This window comes from Trachypithecus francoisi, unplaced genomic scaffold, assembly GCF_009764315.1.
Source record: "Trachypithecus francoisi isolate TF-2019V2 unplaced genomic scaffold, Tfra_2.0 Lachesis_group4, whole genome shotgun sequence".
NCBI lineage: Eukaryota > Metazoa > Chordata > Mammalia > Primates > Cercopithecidae > Trachypithecus > Trachypithecus francoisi.
In genome coordinates this window covers 56,213,720-56,238,331 of record NW_022681469.1, presented here as the reverse complement: position 1 = coordinate 56,238,331, position 24,612 = coordinate 56,213,720, and the positions used below count along the sequence as shown (strand labels likewise).

General features: G+C 38.8%; 1 protein-coding gene across 2 annotated transcripts in view; it reads right to left on the bottom strand.

The window, feature by feature from the left end:
• Positions 1-24,612, bottom strand: part of RELN (reelin) — a 517,743-nt gene that overhangs the window by 28,330 nt on the left and 464,801 nt on the right. For both annotated transcript variants that reach the window (XM_033192854.1, XM_033192856.1), the window contains exons 47-53: positions 24,229-24,369; positions 22,827-23,004; positions 20,457-20,650; positions 16,317-16,573; positions 11,461-11,615; positions 3,663-3,877; positions 1,393-1,570 (exon numbers count right to left, since the gene is read on the bottom strand). In XM_033192854.1, the coding sequence (XP_033048745.1) occupies positions 1,393-1,570; positions 3,663-3,877; positions 11,461-11,615; positions 16,317-16,573; positions 20,457-20,650; positions 22,827-23,004; positions 24,229-24,369 (1,318 nt within the window). The remainder of the gene's footprint in view (positions 1-1,392; positions 1,571-3,662; positions 3,878-11,460; positions 11,616-16,316; positions 16,574-20,456; positions 20,651-22,826; positions 23,005-24,228; positions 24,370-24,612) is intronic.

Genomic DNA, 24,612 nt, shown 5'->3' with positions numbered 1-24,612 from the left:
AAATTTACTTATCTCCTCACAGTCAAGGTCTTAATTTCCCCATTCATTCTGTCCACAGTACTTTCATTTTATCCATAATACAGATTTGTATTAGGTAGAGACACATTTTTTCTTGTTTAAAATGATGAAAAGATATCATAAAGGCAATTTGTTCTAGTTGCAGTTGCAATAGCTGTATACAGAAAAACCTATATTTTTTCATTTAAGGAGCGTTCTATCCTGTGTAGTTAAATGATTTAAACAGTTTCTTTTTCTCAAACTTAGAAGATAATTCTATAGTTAAAGATATACAGTCAAATGTCAGTCTGACTACATCTCATTAATGGATAGCAAATGAATATGTTTTATAACTGAAGGTTTGTAAGAAAACAAGTGTCAGAAGAAATGCATGGTTAACCATGTAAACTATCATTAGAAGATTTTAATCAGGGTTTATAATTTTATAGATTTGTACAATTTCTTATCCAACTGAGGAATACTAATAAAATTTGAGTGCTCATGAAAGAAATTAGATTTTCAAAAGTTTATTAATTATCTGTGGTATATAAAGCTATGTTTTCCCTGTGGTAACCCCATTTGTTAATAATGTACTTACATCTTTAGACACAAATGAGCATTGTTCCAATTTTGTTTAAAAAATGTTCAATTCCATAGTTGAAGTATTAGAACAAACACAAATGACAGAACAGATTTGGTTTACATTGTTGCCTTTCATATGTTGGATTTCAATCACTAGGAATTTTGCTTTTTTTAGCCTAGTCATTTATCTATTATTGTAATGACAAATGCACTATGTTTATTCACAGAATTAGAGTACATATATGGCAACTGTGTTGGGTAACTATTTGCTTTGCATATTAAATAATGATGTAAGAGCTAAAGCTTGCAAAAATGACCTCTCCATTCTTAATACACAACCCCATTTCAGCAGTCAACAAATCAGAACATAGAATTTTCTAAACAAAAATTCAGGTACTGTTTAGGCCTTTTTGAAAATTTGGTCTTTTGTGATAATGTATATTATCTGCTTTATTTCATAACAACGATAACAATAATATCCTCCTTCAAATAGTGCATCAGTTGAAAAAGTGAAGTAAAAAAGGCTTAATATTGACTTTATAAAGAGTCTGCTTAAGAAAAAAAAAAAAAGCCCAGAGTGTTTATCATTTGTAATCCGTACAGTCTGGCTCATTTTATGAATTGGATAAACTGTACTAGAACTTGATCCTAATATTCTTGTACTTAGGAAGCATTTTTAAAGTTTCTATTGAAATGATTTTATTTCCTGGGGGACCCAAAGGACATTGTTATAGATTATGTCTCATATATAAGTTGATTCCTAGGCATGGCCCATGATGTGACTAATGCTTCTGTCCAGGGCTTTACCCTTACCTTCAGAGTGTGGGTCAAGTAGCAGTTTGGCCCTGAGTATCCCGGATCACAGATGCACTGTTCCCTTAAGCAATCTCCATGGCCCCTGCAGTTGTCCAAGCATCCAGGGCCCAGGTAGAAATTATCGATTGCCCACTGCATGTCTGAGTACTTCTGATAGAACCTAAACCTTACTGGACTATTGACAATGCAAAAGCAAAGGAGTGAAAAACAAAAGTTAACTTTATTTAGGTCCATTGTCCTGTATGTGTATTCAGTACTCAAGAGAAAAAACATTTAAGACACTCTTACTAGATGAAACAGGTTAATAAAAAATGTTTTCTGAGCACTTTTATCTTTCTAGTAATGGAACTTTCAAGCTGGTTTTATTTAAATTTCAGAATATCGGGGCAAACTTGCACAACAAAGTTAAAATCAGTGGAATCTCTGTGTCAAGAAACAGAAATATTTAAATATACAAATCTGTAACTTTCATAAATCAGGTTTCTTCTGAACTGGAGTTCTGTGGTCATGATGCAATTTAGATTCACTAATTTCATTCCTGAAATTGTACAGAAGGTGAGTGACGCCTTTGACAAGAGCCTTGTCAGCATACACACAGCCCTCAGGCGGTTGGGAGGCAGCATTTTCTGAATTCCCTGAAGACAATCAATATTCTCAGAGTAACTGTGCTAATTACAAAACAATTTTGAAAGGCTTATATTAAAGGACATTATCTCTGAGATTTTAATTTCATCTTTGTTCTTCTCTGTCTTCTGGGGGAAAAAACAAGCCTCATAATTATCCTTATATTAAACTATGCCATACTGTTTTGGTTTAAAGAGTCCAAAGTACATGAAGGAACTTTCTGGGGTGATATAAATGTTCTGTACCTTGTTTTATGTGGTGGTTACATGGGTTACACAACAGTAAAAACTCATTGATCTGAATAAGATGTATGTATTTTACCGAATGTAAATTATACCTCATTATTACAAAAAGAGAGAGAATGGGAGGGGAAAATGAGTTTATGATAGACATCATGGTGGTTCCCCAGCATCCACTTCGCCCCAGATAATCCATGAAATGATCATTGTAATATCACTTTCCTAACTATTGAGTGGCTAATTGGTACCAATGGGATGCAAGGTGGTGCTTGTTCTGGCTGTCTCGGAAAAAAAAGCAACTATCTTTCTTTCTCACTGGACATAAGTACGGAAGCATCCTGCCCCAGTTCTCTGGCTGCCATCTCACGTTCAATAGCAAAACCAGCCTGAGAGAGCAGAGTATGGCACCAGTGCTGTGGACAGCAGACATTCTCTTAAGAGAATAAGAAAGAACAGTGTCCCTGAAGACACCGTTCCACTTACAAATCAACCAACCCTAGAGTTCATTTATCTTTGGATTCATTCATTATAGAAACAACAAATTTTGAGCTGGTTTGAATTGGGTTTTCTGTTCCTTGCAGCTGAAAGCATCCTGATTTAGTTTCTTAGTATGTTAATTCAATAAGCTCTTAAGATACATTCCAGAAAACCATGAGTGGTAGTAATATCTATGGGACACTGGGAAATCTGTGTGTAAGCACTTTATTCAAAGGCTCTGTATGTTTCACAAGAAGATTTGTTTAGTCAGACTATCCGATTAATACAGTTGAGGTGCACCTGTTATTTTCTTTTGTGTATCTTTCCCCCTACTTTTAAAGTAGAAGATAAATCTTTTGGAATTGCCTTAAATTAATATATCCACAGACTTTGCAGAGCAAGGTGTAATCACCTGTGCTCATCACTGGTCCTGGCTGATTACCTCTCACTGCAGGATCAGAACATAATGCTTTGGTAAGAGGAAAATGGATCCTGTAAGTCACACTGGTAGAAATAGCATGATGAGTTAGGATTTGCTCCTGGCTCTGTCTATCATGGAATGATAAGGCAATAATGTGGAAAGTATATAGTGCACAGCGGTCCACAGTCTACAAGGTTGAGAAGGCAGGGTACACCTTTTCATCTGGCTCCAAGCCCAGATGAAATTATTGCTCTGTTCCCATTTGAGGTATGGAAAATAGAAGAGTCTACGAAAGCCCATTTTGCCAAGTCTGAGGATTACAAATTGAGGTCTGAAGTTAGCTCATCATGGAAGTTATGATGAAAGTCACCAATTAAAGAACATTTAGAGTTAGGGAGAAAGAAAGCATTTTTCCCACAAATACACATAATTTCAGGCTTGACAACAGTGTACCTAATGGGCTTCTGGATGCTTGGAACCAAGCTTTGTTTTGGTTTTCTACTTACTTTCCCACTAAGCTTTCAGGAAGTGGGTAGGTGATCCTTTTCCACCCTTTAGTTGGAAAGAATACAGATGGCTGAGAAACACTTCCAGAGCATTTTGGGTCAGCAGGCAAGCACTGAGGGACCAGATAATTCCAGCTCACACCGAAGTCAGTAGAATACTGCACATGAATTTGATTTTGGGCAATTTTTTCAGACACCTTACATCCAACAGAGATCTAATAAACAGAAAAGCAAGATCAAGGTATTAAAACTATATGATTCTTCTCCAAGGACTTGGCAGCAAAAAAGCTGCTGATCACTTGATACGCACTTTACCACATTCATCTTGTATTTTCAGATTCATTATTCTGCTAACGGACAGAGAAATGATTGCCCCAGGTGACAAATTATAGAAAGTGCCAAATATATTGTGTAGGGGGTTTGGAGAGAAACTTAGACCCCATGCTTCTGCCATGCTGGCTGAATGCCTTGGAAGGCCTGGGCTCACTCCTACACACTGTTAGTTGTGCTAATGGTCTGGCACTTCTGTTTGGCAGAATACTTAACCAAGAAGGACTGCTAACAGCTTTACCAATTTTACTATTTTGTTGTATAATTTATGACTCTTAATACAACCCTTTCAACTATAAGTAAGATGAAATAATAACTGAAGGTAGTTTAAACAAGGCACAGTACCCTTCATTAATGGTGATAGCCATGATGTGACATTGCTGTTATTACAGTGGGATTTAGGTAGACAGAATAAATTGGTTCACATAAAATCTTGGCCTAAATATTAGCCAGAGTTGATGTTGACATTAATGCTAATCATGCCTTTGTTTTCTTTCTTTTTTTTTTTTTCTCCAGAAACATCCAAATGTTCTTGTGGGAAAAAAAGAAAAAGTAGAGGCTGGTGGCCATGACTCATGCCTGTAATCCCAGCACTTTGGGAGGCCGAGGCGGGCGGATCACGAGGTCAGGAGTTCGAGACCAGCCTGACCAACATGGTGAAACCCTGTCTCTACTAAAAATAAAAAATTAGCTGGGCATGGTGGTGTGCACCTGTAATCCCAGCTACTCAGGAGCCTAAGGCAGGAGAATTGCCTGAACCCAGGAGGCGGAGATTGCAGTGAGCCAAGATTGTGCCACTGCACTCCAGCCTGGGCAACAGAGTGAGACTCTGTCTCAGAAAAAAAGGTCTTATTTAACCTAAATTTCTAAGTTATAGTTTGTATTTATGGAGAGATGGGTAAGAGGAAGAAAAAAGTAGAAATAACCATTATAGCTTTAATCTTCTCTTGATGAAACAAATTGCCTAAGTCATAATGATTTAACTCAGGGAGTTATAATCAGTATCCTACATTTTTATTGTTGATATTTTTATCAGTATTTCATCCTGAGCAGGAACACATTTACTCTTATAAAAGTTTCAATTTGAGAGACAGCTGGCAAGATGGCCGAATAGGAATAGCTCCCATCTGCAGCTCCCAGCAGGATCAATGCAGAAGGTGGGTGATTTTGACATTTCCAAATGAGGTACCCGATTCTTCTCATTGGGACTGGTTGGACAGTGGGTGCAGCCCACAGAGGGCTAACTGAAGCAGGGTGGGGTGTTGCCCCACCCGGGAACTGCAAGGGGTCAGGGAATTTCCTTTTCCTAGCCAAGGGAAGCCGTGAGTGACTGTACCAGGAGGAACAGTGGACTCCGGCCCAGATACTGCGCTTTTCCTACAGTCTTTGCAACTGGCAGACCAGGAGATTCCCTCCAGTGCCTGGCTTGGTGAGTTCCACCCCCACGGAGCCCAGCAAGGTAAGATTCACTGACTTGAAATTCTCACTGTTAGCACAGCAGTCTGAGGTCGAACTGGGATGCTCAAGCTTGGTGGGGGGAGGGGCATCCACCATTACTGAGGCTTGAGTAGGCGGTTTTCCCTTCACCATATAAACAAAGTCACCCAGAAGTTTGAACTGGGTGCAGCCCACCTCAGCTCAGCAAGGCCAATTGCCTCTCTAGATTCTTCCTCTCTGGGCAGGGCATCTCTGAAAAAAAGGCAGCAGCCCCCAGTAAGGGACTTGCAGATAAAACCTCCATCTCCCTGGGACAGAGCTCCTAGGGGAAGCGGTGCTGTGGGCACAGCTCAAGTAGACTTAAACATCCCTGCCTGACAGCTCTGAAGAGAGCAGCGGTTCTCCTAGCACAGCATTTGAGCTCTGATAAGGGACAGACTGCCTCCTCAAGTGAAACCCTGACTCCTGTGTATCCTGATTGGGAGACCCCTCCCAGTAAGGGCCGACAGACACCTCATATGGGACAACTCCGCTGACATCTGGCGGTGCCCCTCTGGGATGAAGCTTCCAGAGGAAGGAACAGGCAGCAATCTTTGCTGTTCTGTAGCCTCTGTTGGTGATACCCAGGCAAACAGGGTCTGAAATGGACCTCCAGCAAACTCCAGCAGAGGGGCCTGACTGTCAAAAGGAAAACTAACAAACAGAAAGGAATAGTATCAATACCAGCAAAAAGGAGGTCCACTCATAAACCTCATCCAAAGGTCACCAGCATCAAAGACCAAAGGAAGATAAATCCACGAAGATGGGGAGAAACCAGCACAAAAAGGCTGAAAATTCCAAAAGCCAGAATGTCTCTTCTCCTCCAAAGGATCACAACTTCTTGCCAGTAAGGGAACAAAATGGGATGGAGAATGAGTTTGGTGAATTGACAGAAGTAGGCTTCAGAAGGTAGGTAATAACAAACTCCTCCAAGCTAAAGGAGCATGTTCTAACCCAATGCAAGGAAGCTAAAAACCTTGAAAAAAGGTTAGATGAATTGCTAACTAGAATAACCAGTTTAGAGAAGAACATAAATGACCTGATGGTACTGAAAAACACAGCACAAGAACTTCGTGAAGCATACACAAGTATCAGTAGCCAAATTGATCAAGTGGAAAAAAGAATATCAGAGACTGAAGATCAAATCAATAAAGCGAGAAGACAACAGTAGAGAAAAAAGAGTGAAAAGAAACAAACAAATCCTCCAAGAAATATGGGACTATGTGAAAAGACCAAATCTACATTTGATTGGGGTATCTGAAAGTGACGGGGAGAATGGAACCAAGTTGGAAAACACTCTTCAGGATATTACCCAGGAGAACTTCCCCAACCTAGCAAGACAGGCCAACATTCAAATTCAGGAAATACAGAGAACACCACAAAGATATTCCTCAAGAAGAGCAACCCCAAGACACATAATCGTCAGATTCACCAAGGTTGAAATGAAGGAAAAAATGTTAAGGGCAGACAGAGAGAAAGGTCAGGTTATTCACAAAGGGAAGCCCATCATACTAAGAGTGGATCTCTCTGCAGAAACTCTACAAGCCAGAAGAGAGTTGAGGCCAATATTCAACATTCATAAAGAAAAGAATTTTCAACTCAGAATTATACATCCAGCCAAACTAAGCTTCATAAGCGAAGGAGAAATAAAATATTTAACAGACAAGCAAATGCTGAGAGATTTTGTCACCACCAGGCCTGCCTTACAAGAGCTCCTGAAGGAAGACTTACATGGAAAGGAACAACCAGTACCAGCCACTGCAAAAACATACCAAATTGTGAAGATCACTGATGCTATGGATAAACTGCATCAACTAACGGGCAAAATAACCATTTTGCATCATAATGACAGGATCAAATTCACACATAACAATATTAACCTTAAATGTAAATGGACTAAATGCCCCAGTTAAAAGACACAGGCTAGCAAATTGGATGAAGAGTCAAGACCCATCTCACGTGCAAAGACATACATAGGCTCAAAATAAAGGGATGGAGGAATATTTACCAAGCAAACAGAAAGCACAAAAAAGAAGGGGTTGCAATCCTAGTCTCTGATAAAACAGACTTTAAACCAACAAAGTTCAAAAGAGACAAAGACCGGCATTACATAATGGTAAAGGGATCAACGCAACAAGAAGAGCTAGCTATCCTAAATATATATGCACCCAATACAGGAGGACCCAGATTAATAAAGCAACTTCTTAGAGACCTACAAAGAGACTTAGACTTCCACACATTAATAGTGGGAGATTTTAATACCCCACTGTCAGTATTAGATCAATGAGAATCAACGAGACAGAAAATTAACAAGGATATCCAGGACTTGAACTCACCTCTGGACCAAGCAGACCTAATAGACATCTACAGCTCTCTCCACCTCAAATCAACAGAATGTACATTCTTCTCAGCACCATATCACACCACATAGTTGGAAGTAAAGCACCCCTCAGCAAATGTAAAAGAACGGAAATCATAACAAACTGTCTCTCAGACCACCGTGCAATCAAATTAGAACTCAGGACTAAGAAACTCACTCAAAACCACACGACTACATGGAAACTGAACAACCTGCTCCTGAATGACTACTGGGTACATAACGAAATGAAGGCAGAAATAAAGATATTCTTTGAAACCAATGAGAATAAAGACACAACATACCAGAATCTCTGGGACACATTTAAAGCAGTGTGTAGAGGGAAATTGATAGCACTAAATGCCCACAAGAGAAAGCAGAAAAGATCGAAAATCAACACCCTCACATCACAATTAAAAGAACCAGAGAAGTAAGAACAAACAAATTCAAAAGCCAGCTGAAAACAAGAAATAACTAAGATCGGAGCAGAACTGAAGGAGATAGAGACATGAAAAGCCCTTCAAAAAAATGAATGAATCCAGGAACTGGTTTTTTGAAAAGATCAACAAAATAGACCACTAGTGAGACTAATAAAGAAGAAAAAAGAGAAGACTCAAATAGATGCAATAAAAAATGATAAAGGGGATATCACCACTGATCCCACAGAAATACAAACTACCATCAGAGAATACTATCAACACCTCTATGCAAATAAACTAGAAAATCTAGAAGAAATGGATAAATTCCTGGACACATACACCCTTCCAAGACAAAACCAGGAAGAAGTCGAATCCCTGAATAGACCAATAACAAGTTCTGAAATTGAGGCAATAACTAATAGCCTACCAACCAAAAAAAGCCCAGGACCAGATGGATTCACAGCCGAATTCTAGAGGTACAAAGAGGAGCTGGTACCATTCCTTCTGAAACTATCCCAAACAATAGAAAAAAGAGGGAATCCCCCCAACTCATTTTATGAGGCCAGCATCATCCTGCTACCAAAACCTGGCAGAGACACCACAAAAAAAGAGAAAATTCCAGGCCAGTATTCCTGATGAATATCGATGCGAAAATCCTCAATAAAATACTGGCAAACCAAATCCAACAGCACATCAAAAAGTGTATCCACCAAGATCAAGTTGGCTTCATCCCTGGGATGCGAGGCTGGTTCAATACACAAGTCAATAAATGTAATCCATCACATAAACAGAAACAATGACAAAAAATCCCAATATTATCTCAATAGATGCAGAAAAGGCCTTTGACAAAATTCAATAGCCCTTCATGGTAAAAACTCAGTAACTAGGTATTGATGGAATGTGTCTCGAAATAATAAGAGCTATTTATGACAAACCTACAGCCAATATCATACTGAATGGGCAAAAGCTGGAAGCATTCCCTTTGAAAACAGGCACAAGACAAGGATGCCCTCTCTCACCTGTCTCTCTTATTCAACACAGTATTGGACATTCTGGCCAGGGCAATCAAGCAAGAGAAAGAAATAAAGGGTATTCAATTAGGAAAAGAGGAAGTCAAATTGTCTCTGTTTGCAGATGACATGATTGTATATTTAGAAAACCCCATTATTTCAGTCCCAAATCTCCTTAAGCTGATAAGCAACTTCAGCAAAGTCTCAGGATACAAAATCAATGTACAAAAATCACAAGCATTCCTATAAACCAATAACAAACAGCCAATTCATGAGTGAATTCCCATTCACAATTGCTACAAAGAGAATCAAATACCTAGGAATCCAACTTACAAGGGATGTGAAGGACCTCTTCAAGGAGAACTACAAACCACTGCTCAATGAAATAAGAGAGGATGCAAACAAAGGGAAAAACATTCCATGCTCATAGTTAGGAAGAACCAGTATTGTGAAAATGGCCATACTACCCAAAGTAATTTATAGATTCAGTGCTATCCCCATCAAGCTACCATTGACTTTCTTCACAGAATTGGAAAAACTACTTTAAATTTAATATGGAACCAAAAAAGAGCCCACATAGCCAAGACAATCCTAAGCAAAAAGAACAAAGCTGGAGGCATCATGCTGCCTGACTTCAAACTATACTATAAGGCAACAGTAACAAAAACATCATGGTACTGGTACCAAAACAGATATACAGACCAATGGAACAGAATGGAGGCCTCAGAAATAACACCACTTACCTACAACCAACTGATCTTTGAGAAACCTGACAAATGCAATGGGGAAAGGATTCCCTATTTAATAAGTGGTGCTGGGAAAACTGGCTAGCCATAAGCAAAAAGCTGAATCTGGATCCCTTCCTTACACCTTATACAAAAACTAACTCAAGATGGATAAAAGACTTAAATGTTAAGACCTAAAACCATAAAAACCCTAGAAGAAAACCTAGGCAATGCCATTCAGGACATAAGTATGGGCAAAGACTTCATGACTAAACACCAAAAGCAATGGCAACAAAAGCCAAAATTTACAAACGGGATCTAGTGAAACTAAAGAGATTCTGCACAGCAAAATAAACTATTATCAGAGTGAACAGGCAACCTACAGAATGGGAGAAAAATTTGCAATCTATCCATTTCACAAAGGGCTAATATCCAGAATCTACAAAGACCTTAAAGAAATTTACAAGAAAAAAACAACCCCATCAAAAAGTGGTCAAAGGATATGAACAGACAATTCACAAAAGAAGACATTTATGTGGCCAACAAACATATGAAAAAATGCTCATCATCACTGGTCATCGGAGAAATGCAAATCAAAACCACATTGAGATAACATCTCATGCCACTTAGAATGACGATCATTAAAAAGTCAGGAAACAACAGATGCTAGAGAGGCTGTGGAGAAATGGGAACGCTTTTACACTGTTGGTGGGAGTGTAAATTAGTGCAATCATTGTGGAAGACAGTGTGGTGATTCCTCAAGGATCTAGAACCAGAAATATCATTTGACCCAGCCATCCCATTACTGAGTATATACCCAAAGGATTACAAATCATTCTACTATAAAGACACATGCACATGTATGTTTATTGCAGCACTATTCACAATAGCAAAGACTTGGAACCAACTCAAATGCCCATCAATGACAGACTGGATAAAGAAAATGTGGCACATATACACCATGGAATACTATGCAACCATAAAAAAGATGAGTTCATGTCTTTGTAGGGACATGGATGAAGCTGGAAACCATCATTCTCAGCAAACTAATACAAGAACAGAAAACCAAACACCGCATGTTCTCATAGGTGAGAGCTGAACAACGAAAGTACTCGGATACGGGGAGGGGAACATCACACACCGGTGCCTGTCGGAGTGGGGGAGGGATAGCATTAGGAGAAATACCTAATGTAGATGATGGTTTGATGTGCAGCAAACCACCATGCCACATGTATACCTACGTAACAAACCTGAGAGTATAATAAAAAAGATTTTAAAAGTTTCAACTTGAAATAGTTCAGAAATAAAATACTTTTAATCATTAAGCAATATATAGTTGAGTTGTATATTACTTTAATAGTAAATGTTACTTTTCAAAGTATATACTGAGTCAATGAAATGTGAGATCTTTTCTCTGATATTTTTGATTTGTTATATTGCTAATGTATGGTTGTTTATGTAGCCAAGATCGTAACATTTCACCTTGAATTGCATAATCCAGCCTTCAGTGGGAGTCAGGTCGTGGGTCACTGCATATACCTCCCGTCCGTCATGACTGCCACAGAGCATCACACCATCAGGGGACTCACAGAATCTCTCTACTGTGCAATCATCATGGAATAGCCAGTGCTCATTCACTTAAAACAGAAAACAAAATTTTATGACAAATCTGTGACAAAAATACTTTGAGCAAATGTTCACTTTAAGCAATACATAGAATTATTTTAAGTAGAAACTGCTCATGTTGTATCTACTCTATAGACAAAACATTAACGTAAACACATTGTTTCAGGAATGTAAATACCAGGAGGATTGAGATATATGGCCCTTTGTCTGATATTAGTACACACAACACCATAGATACTACTCTGCACATGAAAAAAAGTATATTGTATGCATTGTAAATGAAAATCAAAAGGAAATAACTAATTTTTTGACAGATATTTAACTTTTTAGGTAGCATATAAAGAAGGAGAGATAATTTTAATAACAGGATAGGGAAGAGAGTTCACTACTTCTACTCAAATTCTGAAAGTATTATCTGGGTAACTAAAAAGCTTGTAATAAATTTTTTTATAGCTTTATCAAGATATAATTGAGGCCGGGCGCGGTGGCTCAAGCCTGTAATCCCAGCACTTTGGGAGGCCGAGTCGGGTGGATCACGAGGTCAGGAGATCGAGACCATCCTGGCTAACACGGTGAAACCCCGTCTCTACTAAAAAATACAAAAAACTAGCCGGGCGAGGTGGTGGGCGCCTGTAGTCCCAGCTGCTCGGGAGGCTGAGGCAGGAGAATGGCGTGAACCCGGGAGGCGGAGCTTGCAGTGAGCCGAGATCCGGCCACAGCACTCCAGCCTGGGCGACAGAGCGAGACTCCGTCTCAAAAAAAAAAAAAAAAAAAAAAAAGATATAATTGATATACAAAAATTACACACATTTAAAATATACATCTTGGCTGGGTATGGTGGCTCATGCCCGTAATGCCAGCACTTTGAAATGCTGAAGTGGGAGGATCGCTTAAGGCCAGCCTGGGCAACATAGCAAGATCCTGACTGCTAAAAAAAAAAATTAGCTGGTGTGGCAGTTCACGCCCATAGTCTCAGCTACTCAGGAGGCTGCTTGAGTCCAGGAGTTTAAGGCTGCAGTAATTTGTGATTGTGTCACTGCACTCCAGCCTGGGCAGCAGAGTGAGACCCTGTCTCTAAAAAATTTGTTTTAAAAAATGAAATATACATCTTGATGACTTTGGAAATATGCACACCCTATGATACTATCACCATAAGCAGGGTACCAAATCGATCCATCACTTCCAAAAATTTCCTTGTATTCTTTTGTGTGTGTGTGTTTTTGTTGTTGGGGGGTTGCTGTTTAGAACACCTGACAATAGACATACCCTCTTAACATATTTTCAGTGCACATTATCATCCTGTCAACCATAGACACTATGTCGTACAACAGATCTCTAGAACTTATTTCTTTTGCATGACAGAAACTTTATAGCTATTGAAAAAATATTCCTCATTTCCCCTTTCCCCAGATCCTGGCAACCACCCTATTTAATTAGATAAACAAATGATTTTTGAGTTTAAGAAATGAGTTTATAACAAATGAGTTTATAACAAACTTGTTATAAAGGCTAATTTTAAGTCCTAAAATGTGAAGCTGTATATAATTTGGTCAAAAGTAAAATAAAATATTATTAAAGAGATTATTTAAGAAATTAGGATTCCAAGATAATACTGTTATAAATTTACCTTCATAATGTTCTTAATATTTGATTATTTAGGTATGGATATTCAAGTATTCTGGATAAATATTTCTTTTAATAAGTCTTGACTCCTAAACCTGATTAACAGTTAACACTTTGAGGAAATGTACTCAGCAAAATACTACTGAAGGAATAGATTTGGAAGAGTCTAAAGAAAACCTAAGTAGTAAGACTATGAATTGATTAATGCAGAGTACATCTTATGTGTTGATCCTCTCTCTCTCTCTCTCAACCCCTTCCTCCACAACCCTCACAGTTCCTTTTCTCTTCTGGAAGAGGTGATTTTACATTAATTTTATCCCAGAAAAGTTAGAAATTAAACATATCCATAATATATGTTGCATCTCATTCACAATGTGCTTTGATTTTATAGGTCCAATTCTTTTCTAAAAGTTTTCTGGCTAGTCCCAGCATTTCCAGGGAAGCTGAACAGGTGCAGCCTGGAGGCTTGGAGCCACTATGGAAGCAGCATAGTTGATGCCTCAGAGGATCCAGAGAAAAGACCAAATAACTATAATTCAGCCTTCACCCATATTGTGTCTTTTTTATTTTGTCTGAGCATATATGCCTGCACAACAAGCAGCTTATCTCTGGGATTCAAATAGTGATTGCAATGCCATTATCTATTTTTCTACTGTGAGGGATTTGGAGCCACATTTAGTCCTACATCACAGATACAGGACTCGAGTCAAAGTGCACAGAAATTTGAATTCCAATAAGAATATTCTGAGCTAGTTTATTCTGGGGTACATACTTCATTTTATGCTAGAACTCTGCAATCCTGATGAAAGAGGGCTTGCATTGCTCAACTAACTCACCTGTGTCTCCTGCAGTATTAGTAACTACTTCTGTATGTACACGTTAGTTTCTAGGAACTTCATTTTTGCAAGACAGACAGGAGCTAGAAAATTTGTTTCTTCAATTGTATATCGCTAATTAAACATAAAATCAAATCAGCATTTTAGGTACTTGAATAACTAATCTGTGCTTACTTTTATTCATATGGAAGCAGTGTTTGAATTATTCTGATTGTAAACTCACTTATGTAAACCATTATACAGGAAAAAATAAATGAGTAATGAAGCAATGTTCTGAACTAGATCTATGTAAGCAAATTTCAATACCTTCCTAAGAGAATATGACAGTAGTGGTGAGGGACATTTTAAGCTTTTTCTGTTTACAAGTTTTTTTTAAAAACAAGAGTGTTTCAAAGTAAATATTTGCTGTTACGTTATGCCACATGATGTACTAATGAATTAGTGAAATTAACCTAAATATTCAGTATTATTGAGTATATAGCTAAAATTTTATATTCAGAGATATCTAAGGATATGAGAAAATGAGAAGGATTTAATTATAAACAAAAAAAGCTATGACATATATAATTTAAGACTATAATTTTGTTAAAAATATGTTTATGTAAATGCACTCAAAAAAGTTCTCTAAGAATATATGCCAAAATATTGACAATGGTTATCCCCTGAGTGATTTTTATTTTCATCCTTATGATTTTATGTATTTTCTCAGTTTCACATTTTGAACATGTATACTTTTACAATAAAATATTAACTAAAATTAAAATTTTTAAAATTCCTCAAGTTTTGATTTTTTTTCCAGGACATGCTGTTCCTCTGGAAGATTCTTATCAGTCTTATTATTGTTAAAATGACTGTCCTTTCCATGCAAGATGCTAGGGGCTGAGCTGGGTGTGACAGAGTTCCACCGTCTGAATCAATACTGGCATAATAGTATATCTATCTATCTTTACTGTTTAGATACATGTTAGTATGAGATACATAATGAATATCACTGCTTTATCTGAAGATACCATGTTTCCTGTAGTATAACCAAATACATGGCATGGCAAAGATACATACTTAATAAATACAAGACACCACTTTTTATAAAGATGACCAGAATAGTGTCATGAAATGAAAACATTAAAAATGAGAGGATAGGCCGGGCGTGGTGGCTCACACCTGTAATCTCAGCACTTTGGGAGGCCGAGATGACCAGATCACCTGAGGCTGGGAGTTCGAGACCAGCCTCGCCAACATGGTGAAACGCTATCTCTACAAAAATTACAAAATTAGCTGGGCATGGTGGCGCATGCCTGTAATCCCAGCTAGTCTGGAGGCTGAGGCAGGAGAATTGCTTGCACCTGGGAGGCAGAGGTTGCAGTGAGCCGGGATTGTGCCATTGCACTCCAGCCTAGGCAAAATAATGAAAGTGTCTTTAAAAAAAAAAGAGAGGAGTAGAAAGAGGTCCTTCCTGCTTCACCAGTATCATTGAAAACCCATATGGGGAATGAAGGGTAACAAGCAAGACCTGGGACATGACCTAAGACATGAAATGCCATTACAAATGTATCTGCCCTGTAGCAAAACAAAATACTTGTCTTCAGATATTAAAACAAATGACTGGGAAATGTCATTTGTTGGGTAGAAGATTTGGGTTGAAATCTTTGGCTTTCTTTTTTTTTTTTTTTTTTTTTTTTTTTGAGACGGAGTCTTGCTCTGCCACCCAGGCTGGAGTGCAGTGGCCGGATCTCAGCTCACTGCAAGCTCCGCCTCCCGGGTTTACGCCATTCTCCTGCCTCAGCCTCCCAAGTAGCTGGGACCACAGGCACCCGCCTCGTCGCCCGGCTAGTTTTTTGTATTTTTAAGTAGAGACAGGGTTTCATCGTATTAGCCAGGATGGTCTCGATCTCCTGACCTCGTGATCCGCCCGTCTCGGCCTCCCAAAGTGCTGGGATTACAGGCTGAAATCTTTGGCTTTCTACCCAAAATAGAAAACAGGAAACACTGAAAATTTTCTAAGAAAAAATCATCCTGTTAATAAAATTATAGATTGCTATATATAAAAACACACTAGCTGGCTTGAATGAAAGAAAAGATTTAGTTAAAATGCCAACCAGGAAAGCTGAGAGGAACAAAAGGATGACACCCTTTTCAGTGTTTCTGCACACTGGAACATCTGAAAAGGTTCTACACTTCGCTCTTTTGAAAAGACCCAAATCCAAACCACTGCATTTCCACTGGGCTTTTTATTTAGCACTGTGCATAATTTACCTGAAGTTTTGTCTTCCATAAACATGTCAAAGGCAATCCTCCCAACAGGGCCGGCATCTGCAGGGGAGCGCTCGTGCTGGGGCACTGGGGCGCTGCTGAAGGTGTCCAGCATAACGGTCCTTTGGTCAGCAGAGCCTGAGATGAGGACATTGTCAATGGCCCAGTCGTTCTGATCCAGGCCGTCATGTCTTGGCTGCCACCAGCGGAAGCGAGTGGCAATCTCTTTAGCATCAGGAGGGAGAAGGATATTCACAAATCTATAGGAAAATGATGGGGAAGGGTGTGGGAAAGAACCCTTGTCAAATATCTCCTGTGAGTAAAAGATTTACAACCAGCCATAAGATACTATATGTCACATGGTGGGTGAGGGAGGGACATTAGCTAAAATAATTTTCAAAAACCGCAATTAACTGGCTTAATTTTATGAAGTCTCAGTAGTCACTAAATTGAGGGAAATAGAATGTGAACAGATTCAAGTATCCTGGAACTACCAATTGGTTCTGTCTGTGGGCAGGCTTTAGATGGACTGCAGAGTTTTTTGCATACCTGGTTGGTATCTGTAGGCCTAGAGTATACGCACTTTGGTAGACATAAGCCAAAATGCTGACTTTTTTCTGTCACCTAGTGTTTGGCTTCTTCTGCTTCCTTCCCTGGCACCTTGTTTTTACTGTTTCCATGAGTGCTGGCAAGTGACTTGGGGTATGGACACTGGATTGTGGGAGAACATTTGGGCTGTCAGCCTGAGGGTACTAGGTCCATTATCAGTTGTCTGTGGTGCAGACACTGACTTTGTTTATATGCTTTGTTGAAAATATTTAAAATTCTATATATTCATAGAAATAGTCATGTGAGAACCATGGGCTAGCAGGCCCAGCATGCTATCTATCCCTGTCTCATCAGGGACAGACATGGAAAAATGTGGCTCCATGCTCCAACAGGAAACTGAATTAGCTAGAAATGAGGTCTAAAATGCCCCTTAATCACAATTACATATGAAAACCCAGGAACATATCAACCTCTTGAATTTATATTCATAACTCATAAAATCTGTGAGGGAAGATAATGTCCTTAGATTTGCCATCCTTCTCACAAAGTATCTTTTTTTTTTTTCCCCCCGAGACAGAGATCTCACTCTGTTGCCCAGGCTGGACTGCAATGGTGCAATCTCGGTTCACTGCAACCTCTGCCTCCTGGGTTCAAGCAATTCTGCTGCCTCAGCCTCCCGAGTAGCTGGGGTTACAGGCGCACATGCCACCATGCCTGGCTAATTTTTGTATTTTTAGTAGAGACGGGTTTCACCATGTTGGCCAGGCTGGTTTCAAACTCCTGACCTCAGGTGATCGACCCACCTCGGCCTCCCAAAGTGCTGGGATTACAGGCATGAGCCACCATGCCCAGCCAGTATCATTTTTTTTAAACTTTGCTAATCTACCTCCCTTTAACCTCAAGGGATGCCTCTTAGTGTTTGCAAAGTTCCAAGGCAAGGCAACCAGTCCAAGTTCATCCCACGAAGCCCTTTAAACTGAGGGCTGCAGTGACAGTTGTTTTAATTCTTGCCTTTCACATTAAAGAGGTTTCATTATATTAGTTTTGTTTATACAGTATATCTTTGTTGATTTTATTTTTCCTTCCTTTTTTTTTCTGTCTTCCTTGAGGTACAGTGGCCAGAACAGTAGGTAGTATTCCAGATGGAGGCCAACCAAGATTCATTCACAGGTAGGATGCTTTTAGTTGGATTTCTACAACTTGAATTTTAAATACTTTTTTCTATTATGCCATCATTCTATGCATCCTTTGGGCCATGATAGCTTAATAGATCTTAGTCTTAAGGAAGAACAGTGTAGACTAGAAAGTATGAAACTTAGACCCTCACCTGTGCGGGTACTGGCATCTGGGAGACATCACCCTTTAGGCAGAGTCTTTTCCAAAGTCTATTTCCTCATTTTTGTCAATTTTGAAGCTCATTTGTCCCCCCTGCACCTTTTTTTTTCTTTTTTGGTATGCTTATCTTGTGAGATGTTCCTAAAATTTACCTCTATTGGTTTGGCATGTTTAATTACATACTATCCAAAATCTGTCAGTTTCTGGAGGGGATACACAATCACACGTCTTCACCCAGAGCAATTATCTTTTACCTCTAGTTTTTCTTTCCTATTTCTAAATTAGTTTTTATTTTCTCTGATAAATCTTTGACCACATTTTAAAAGTCTCTGGAATGGAAATTTACCTAAGGCTACTTGAAAGTCTAAATAAATTATGACCACTGTTCCTACCTCAATTTGTTTCCCCTTCAGAGAACTAAAGTAGATTAGACAGTTCTGCTTTTACCCTACAGAAACATAACTCTCTTCTCCTTGTATGTTATGCTGCTTAAGTGTTCAGGAACTCATACTTGAGGTTTTTATAAATTCCTCCATCAAGATGAAGAAAGCAGTTTACTTGGCTTGTCTGTTATCTCCTACTAATAGTTGAGCACAGGGTACTCTGTACCACTTAGCTTCTAGTTGGATTCCTTTATTGGCGTCCAACTTTAATGCAAGTGGAAGATTTAAAAGTTTTTGCTTGTGGCAAAAACTACTGGTATTTCCTCAATGGCCATTCTCCCTTTCTTCCTTCCTAATAGGAGCCTGTCTTTTTATCCAGGTGACTGGTTGCCCAGAATAAAGACAGCATGTCCAGCCTTCCTTGCATCTGAGGGTGGCTATGTGGCTAAACTCTATAGCTAATGGAATATAAAAGGAAGTATGTGCGGCTGTTAGGAAATGTCCTTGAAGAGAGAACACACCCTTCTCGCCTCAACCTCCTTCCTATAGACTGTAAAGTTAGGGAGCTAGTGGCCCTTTTGGACCATGAGATGAAAGTCACATGCTGAGTGGGGCAGAACAATAAGACAGGAGGAACCTGGGTCACTGGTGCTTGTGGAGCCACTATAGTTTTTTTTTGGGATGTAATTTACATAGGAGAGAGAGAAAAACTTGTTATTTTGTGTTTCCTGCCATTGATAGCTGAACCTATTCTTAACTAATATATTGAATTTAAATGATCATTTATAAGATTCTTTTTATTTTACTCAAATTTTAGCCCATATCTGGCTTGCCATGCATTAAAGGATTATCTTTTTTTTTTTTTTTTTTTTTTTTAAAGATGGGGGTCTTACTCTGTCACCCAGGCTAGAGTGTAGTGCCACAATCATAGCTTACTGCAGCCTCAAACTCCTAGGCTCAAGCAATCCTCCTGCCTCAGCCTCCTGAGTGGCTGGGACTATAGGCACATGCCACCATACCCAGGAAAATTTTTTTTTTTTTTGGGAACGGTGTCTTGCTTTGCTGCCCAGGCTGGTCTTGAACTCCTGGCTTCAAGTGATCCTCCTGCCTTGGCTTCCCAAAGTTCTGGGATTACAGGTGTGAGACACCATGCCCAGCATGTGTTTCCTGTCTGGGTTCTATTTATTTCCTCTTCTCTTCGGCCTCCCCTTGGACCCTGCCTTTCTCTGTCTCTTTCTCATTCTTTCTCTCTTCTCTTTTCTTACCCTCATCCTCCTCCTACTTTACTGAATATGCTATTTTCCTTCTTAACAAGTCTTTGACATTTCTAATTGGTCATATTCATTGCATTTGGCCCTTCAACAATTTTTTTAAATGACCCATACGTTGTGTTTATTCAAGGTTTTTAAGTAAGGAGTTTAAAAATAATCTCTAGGCTTCTTAGGGATATTTACATTTTATTGGGTTTCTTTGCTTTCCAGTCCAAAATTCTCTAAAAACGGAGTGAAAAATAAATAAATATTTATATATAAAATAAAAAAATAAATATTTATTTATTTTTCTGTTTCCATTTTCCCAAAGCATTGCTGAAATTAATTATAATATACTAGTTAATTTCTGTGGGTTTTTGCACTGGGTTTATTCACCGTTGACATTGTGGTAGAATATTTCATCTTATTCTGGGATGTGAAAACTAGTTGTTCTTAAAAACCCAAACCAGCTATTTATCCAGCTCAGAAACCCTTCTTCATTTCAGTCTCAGAGGCATCCTCTACTGAGGCATAAGTCTGAGGTCCCCCTCAGTCTCCTGTGATTGATTGCTGGTAGCAATCTTTGCTCAACGTACTTGTTATTAGATATTAAATCAAATACAAACCCGGGCTTACTGTACTGGTCATAGAAAATCTCCATGAGCAGGTTCCAGGTAATGCCTCCATTGACAGAATATTCCAAGAGAACACCTTGGTTACGGTTGTTTGGTGTAATCAGGCACCCATACATGAAGTAAAATTGGATGAACTCAGCATTAGTGAGGTTTAGATCCACAGTGACTAATAATCGACTACAACCCTAAGAAAAAGAAGTAAAATGAAAAAAAACAAAACAAAAAAACAGTGATAAGGAATCTCAGTTGCAGGTTACAGATTTTCTATGTATTTTTTTTTTTTTTTTTTTTTTTTGAGACAGGGTCTTGCTTTGTCACCTAGGCTGGAGTGCAGTGGCACCATCACAGCTCACTGCAGCCTTGACCTTCTGGGTTCTAGTGATCCTCCCACCTCAGCCTCCCAAGTGGCTGGGACTACAGGTGCATGCCTCCATGTCTAGCTAATTTTTTGTAGAGACAGGGTTTCGTCATGTTGTCCAGGCTGGTCTTGAACTCCTGGGCTCAAATCATCTGCCTGCCTCGGCCTCCCAAAGTGCTGGTATTTCCTTTCTTTTAATATTTACTTTGTAATACAAACCACATAGTATTGTAGCACTGATTTTCTTACCCTGTTTCTTACTATGCTGGCTCTTAGTATTTTGCCTAGTACACAGTAGGTACCCAGCACATGTTTGCTGAACTTTGAAATTTCAGCATTCAAGACTTATTTACAGAGAACAACGTATTCCAAGATGATTTTCTCTTTTTATTTTTCCTTTTTTTAATATGAAAGTTTATTTGCCCCAAGGTTGAGTACTGCAGCCCAGGACACATTTCCAAGTTGTCTTGGCTGTTTTTTATTTTTCATAAGCAAGATGAGAGCTGGAACTAGGATAACTGTCCTTTATTTTTATTAAACTATCTCTAGTTATTTTCAGACATTTATTAGATTTTTAAAAATGAATCAACCACTAAGAAAATAGCACTCTGAGATATTTTATTATTATTGTTATTTAATTTTTTGAGACAGAGTCTGGCTGGAGTACAGTGGTGCAATCTTGGTTCACTGCAACCTCCATCTCCTGGGTTCAAGTGATTCTCTTGCCTCAGTCTCCCAAGTAGCTGGGACCACAGATGTGTGCTACCATACCCGGCTGATTTTTGTATTTTTAATGGAGATGGGGTTTCACAGTGTTGGCCAGGCTGGTCTTGAACTCCTGACCTCAGGTGATCTGCCCACCTCGGCCTCCCAAAGTGTTGGGATTACAGGCGTGAGCCACTGTGCCTGTAAGTAGATGACTATTTTAATATGAAATTTAAAAATAGCCACATCTGGAAATTTTATAATTATAGAGATAATCTCTAATTATTGTAATGTTTTAAATTTCACATAATTTAATGGCATCTGTATTAATTTCTTAATGTTGATATGTGGATTTTTTTTAGTTGAACATATGTGAAAAACTACTTTTAGTTCTAAGTGAGAAAAAGTATCCTGAACACTGCGTTCTTTGTCAGTGTTGATGATTATAAAAAGCCTATATGCTGTATGTCGTCTTGTTACTCAAGCTAAAATGTTGAATATAAATAATACACTTCATTGGCACAAATGTAAACTCTAAGGTAGGGCATGCTAAGGAAATAAAGAGCTGGCAGTAAATTTGTTATTTTAAAACACTAATTTGTCTATCTAATCATGGTATGAAAGAAATTGTATTTTAAACAGAGTCGCCTTTGGCAGAAAAGTAGAGTGACTATAAAATTTCTCAAAGTTTCGAACCTTGCTGCTGTCACTCACAAGATAATATGCTATGCCTACAAATGTCTAGTAATGTCTAATAATTATTCTTTCCTGGATAATCTATAAAAATGATTCATTGTTGTTAATAAATTCAGGAACCATTGCAGCTCATTTTCCAGATTTTTGGCTCCTTAAATGCAAAATCTGTTGCAAGCTCAAGAGTTGTCAATTAAAAGGGCTCCATGCACATGGAAGATTGCCCAAGTGCTCTTTTCCAAGACGAACATTCACTCACATTCTTTTATAATGTGTACTTAAATATGCCCTGTGCTGACACTACCCTGAATAATTAAATTATCTCAACTGATTTGTGGTAGAAAAATCCTGGGAATGATTAGTATTTTCTGATTCTTTAGTATAAAGCATAGCATAAAGTTATACTATATTTATTTTCTGATTACTCAGTATAAAGTATAGTATAAAGTTATCTTTACAGTATAAAGATTTGTATAAAGTTGCAAGTTCAGATCAGGGTTGTACATTTAAGATAACTAACTCTGCATTAAACTTCAGAAGAGAGTCAGCTATTTGGAAGGAACTTAAGAGGAGCAGAAATGAATAACCAGCAGCCAAACACTCACCCCACTGAAATGGAGAGCCATTCCCGACGCCACAGCTCCACACACTGTACTCAATTTCCCTCCATTCACAGTCAGCCAGTTCTGATTGGATGGAGCTCGATTGAAATTGTCTTTGAGTTGGGTTGGAAGAGAGGTCTCGGGGTCATCACAGTACAGGCCACCCCACTGTTCATCACAGCTGGGTGCAGAGCAGGAGAGAGGAAAAGTCAACATCAGACAAAGCCCCTGCAAGCTTGTTCTCAAATTAGTGAAGACTACTCTTTTCCTAGTCCAAGATGATGAAAAGTTACTGATTTTCGGAGAGCTTGCCAGAATTCACCTGCTCTCCTTAACTGTGCTTTAGGTTACAAATAATCTATGAATTAACTAACTCTAACATTTCCTAAGGTAGTGATTCAGCATTACAGGTGGAGAGAAAGAAGCAACTTTGAAGAGTCTACTAAAGGCCCATCTCTTATATCACAGAGCTCTGAATGGCTGATAAACAACGGGAGCTGCCAAAGTAAACTGGTAGGTCCTAATAATTTACGAAATTGGTCTTTTTAACAGAGGCTTTGAGCCACTTAGGAATCCAAGGGGCTATGGTTCTAACAGCAGAAGATACTTTGGACAATAACTGTCACTTCTTACCAAAAGACTGACTTCCCTGTTTAGGGTGGAAGAGAACATGAATATAGGACTAGGAGGCTCAGGGGTCTCAAGGGTCGTCCTGGGTATGGGCTAAAATCATTAGCCAAAAATAGACTTCCCAGGTGTATGGGGAAAGCATCTTCATTCATACTTCCCCATTGAACAGGATAATCTCAAAAATAAAGCATAGAGGCCCACACACCATGGGTCTCTACGCTTTACATACACACACACACACACCCCTTCATTTAAATTATTCCAAATATGCTGAGGTTCTCTAAGAGTAATATAATAGGCCTGTCCATCAAGTACCTCTGGTAAATTGACCAGACATCTACATACTTTCTTAGGCAAACAACACAGCAATATAAATAAACAACAACAAATGCATATCCTTACATATATTCAGACCTAAGTGAGAAAAATACTTATGATGTATTAGTTTTGCCCAGAACTTACTGAACTCCTGAACCTTTTCTAATGTTATTTTCAAGGCTCAAGTGTATTGCAGAAACACAGAAGGAAATAAAATATAGTTAATTATAATTCATCCATCTCCTGACAAGATAGCTATTGTTCAGTTCCTAATCCCTAAGCAAGAATGAAGATACAGTATCCATCAACTTCACTGTTAGCTCAAGATCATATTTCAGAAAAAAATGTATAACTTAAGGAAGCATGGGAGTGATTCAAAAACCAGTTACAGAAAAATCTCCTAGATGGAATGTGAATCAGGAGCTTTCAACAGAAGGAAGAAAAAAAATCGACTTACACGCAGTTTCCCTGGATGCATCTCCCATGGCCACTGCACATGTCTATGCAGCCATCCCCGATATAGACATTATCTATTGCCCACGTCTGCTGCTTGTCAAAGGGAGCTGGTTGATGCCAACGAAAACGAGTGGCTTGGGACCTTTGAAGAAGATGAGAATTTTAATGAAGGATGCTGTGGAAAAGAAAATGTGTTCCAGTATGTTTGAACAAGTGCATGGAGAAGTGTAACACAAAAGCATGTACATTCCTACTCCTTTTCTGAAAAGAACATTCATTATTACAATTTTTGTTTTTGTTTTTGTTTTTGTTTTTGAGATGGAGTCTTGCTCTGTTGCCTGGGCTGGAACGCAGTGGTGCCATCTCAGCTCACTGCAGCCTCCGC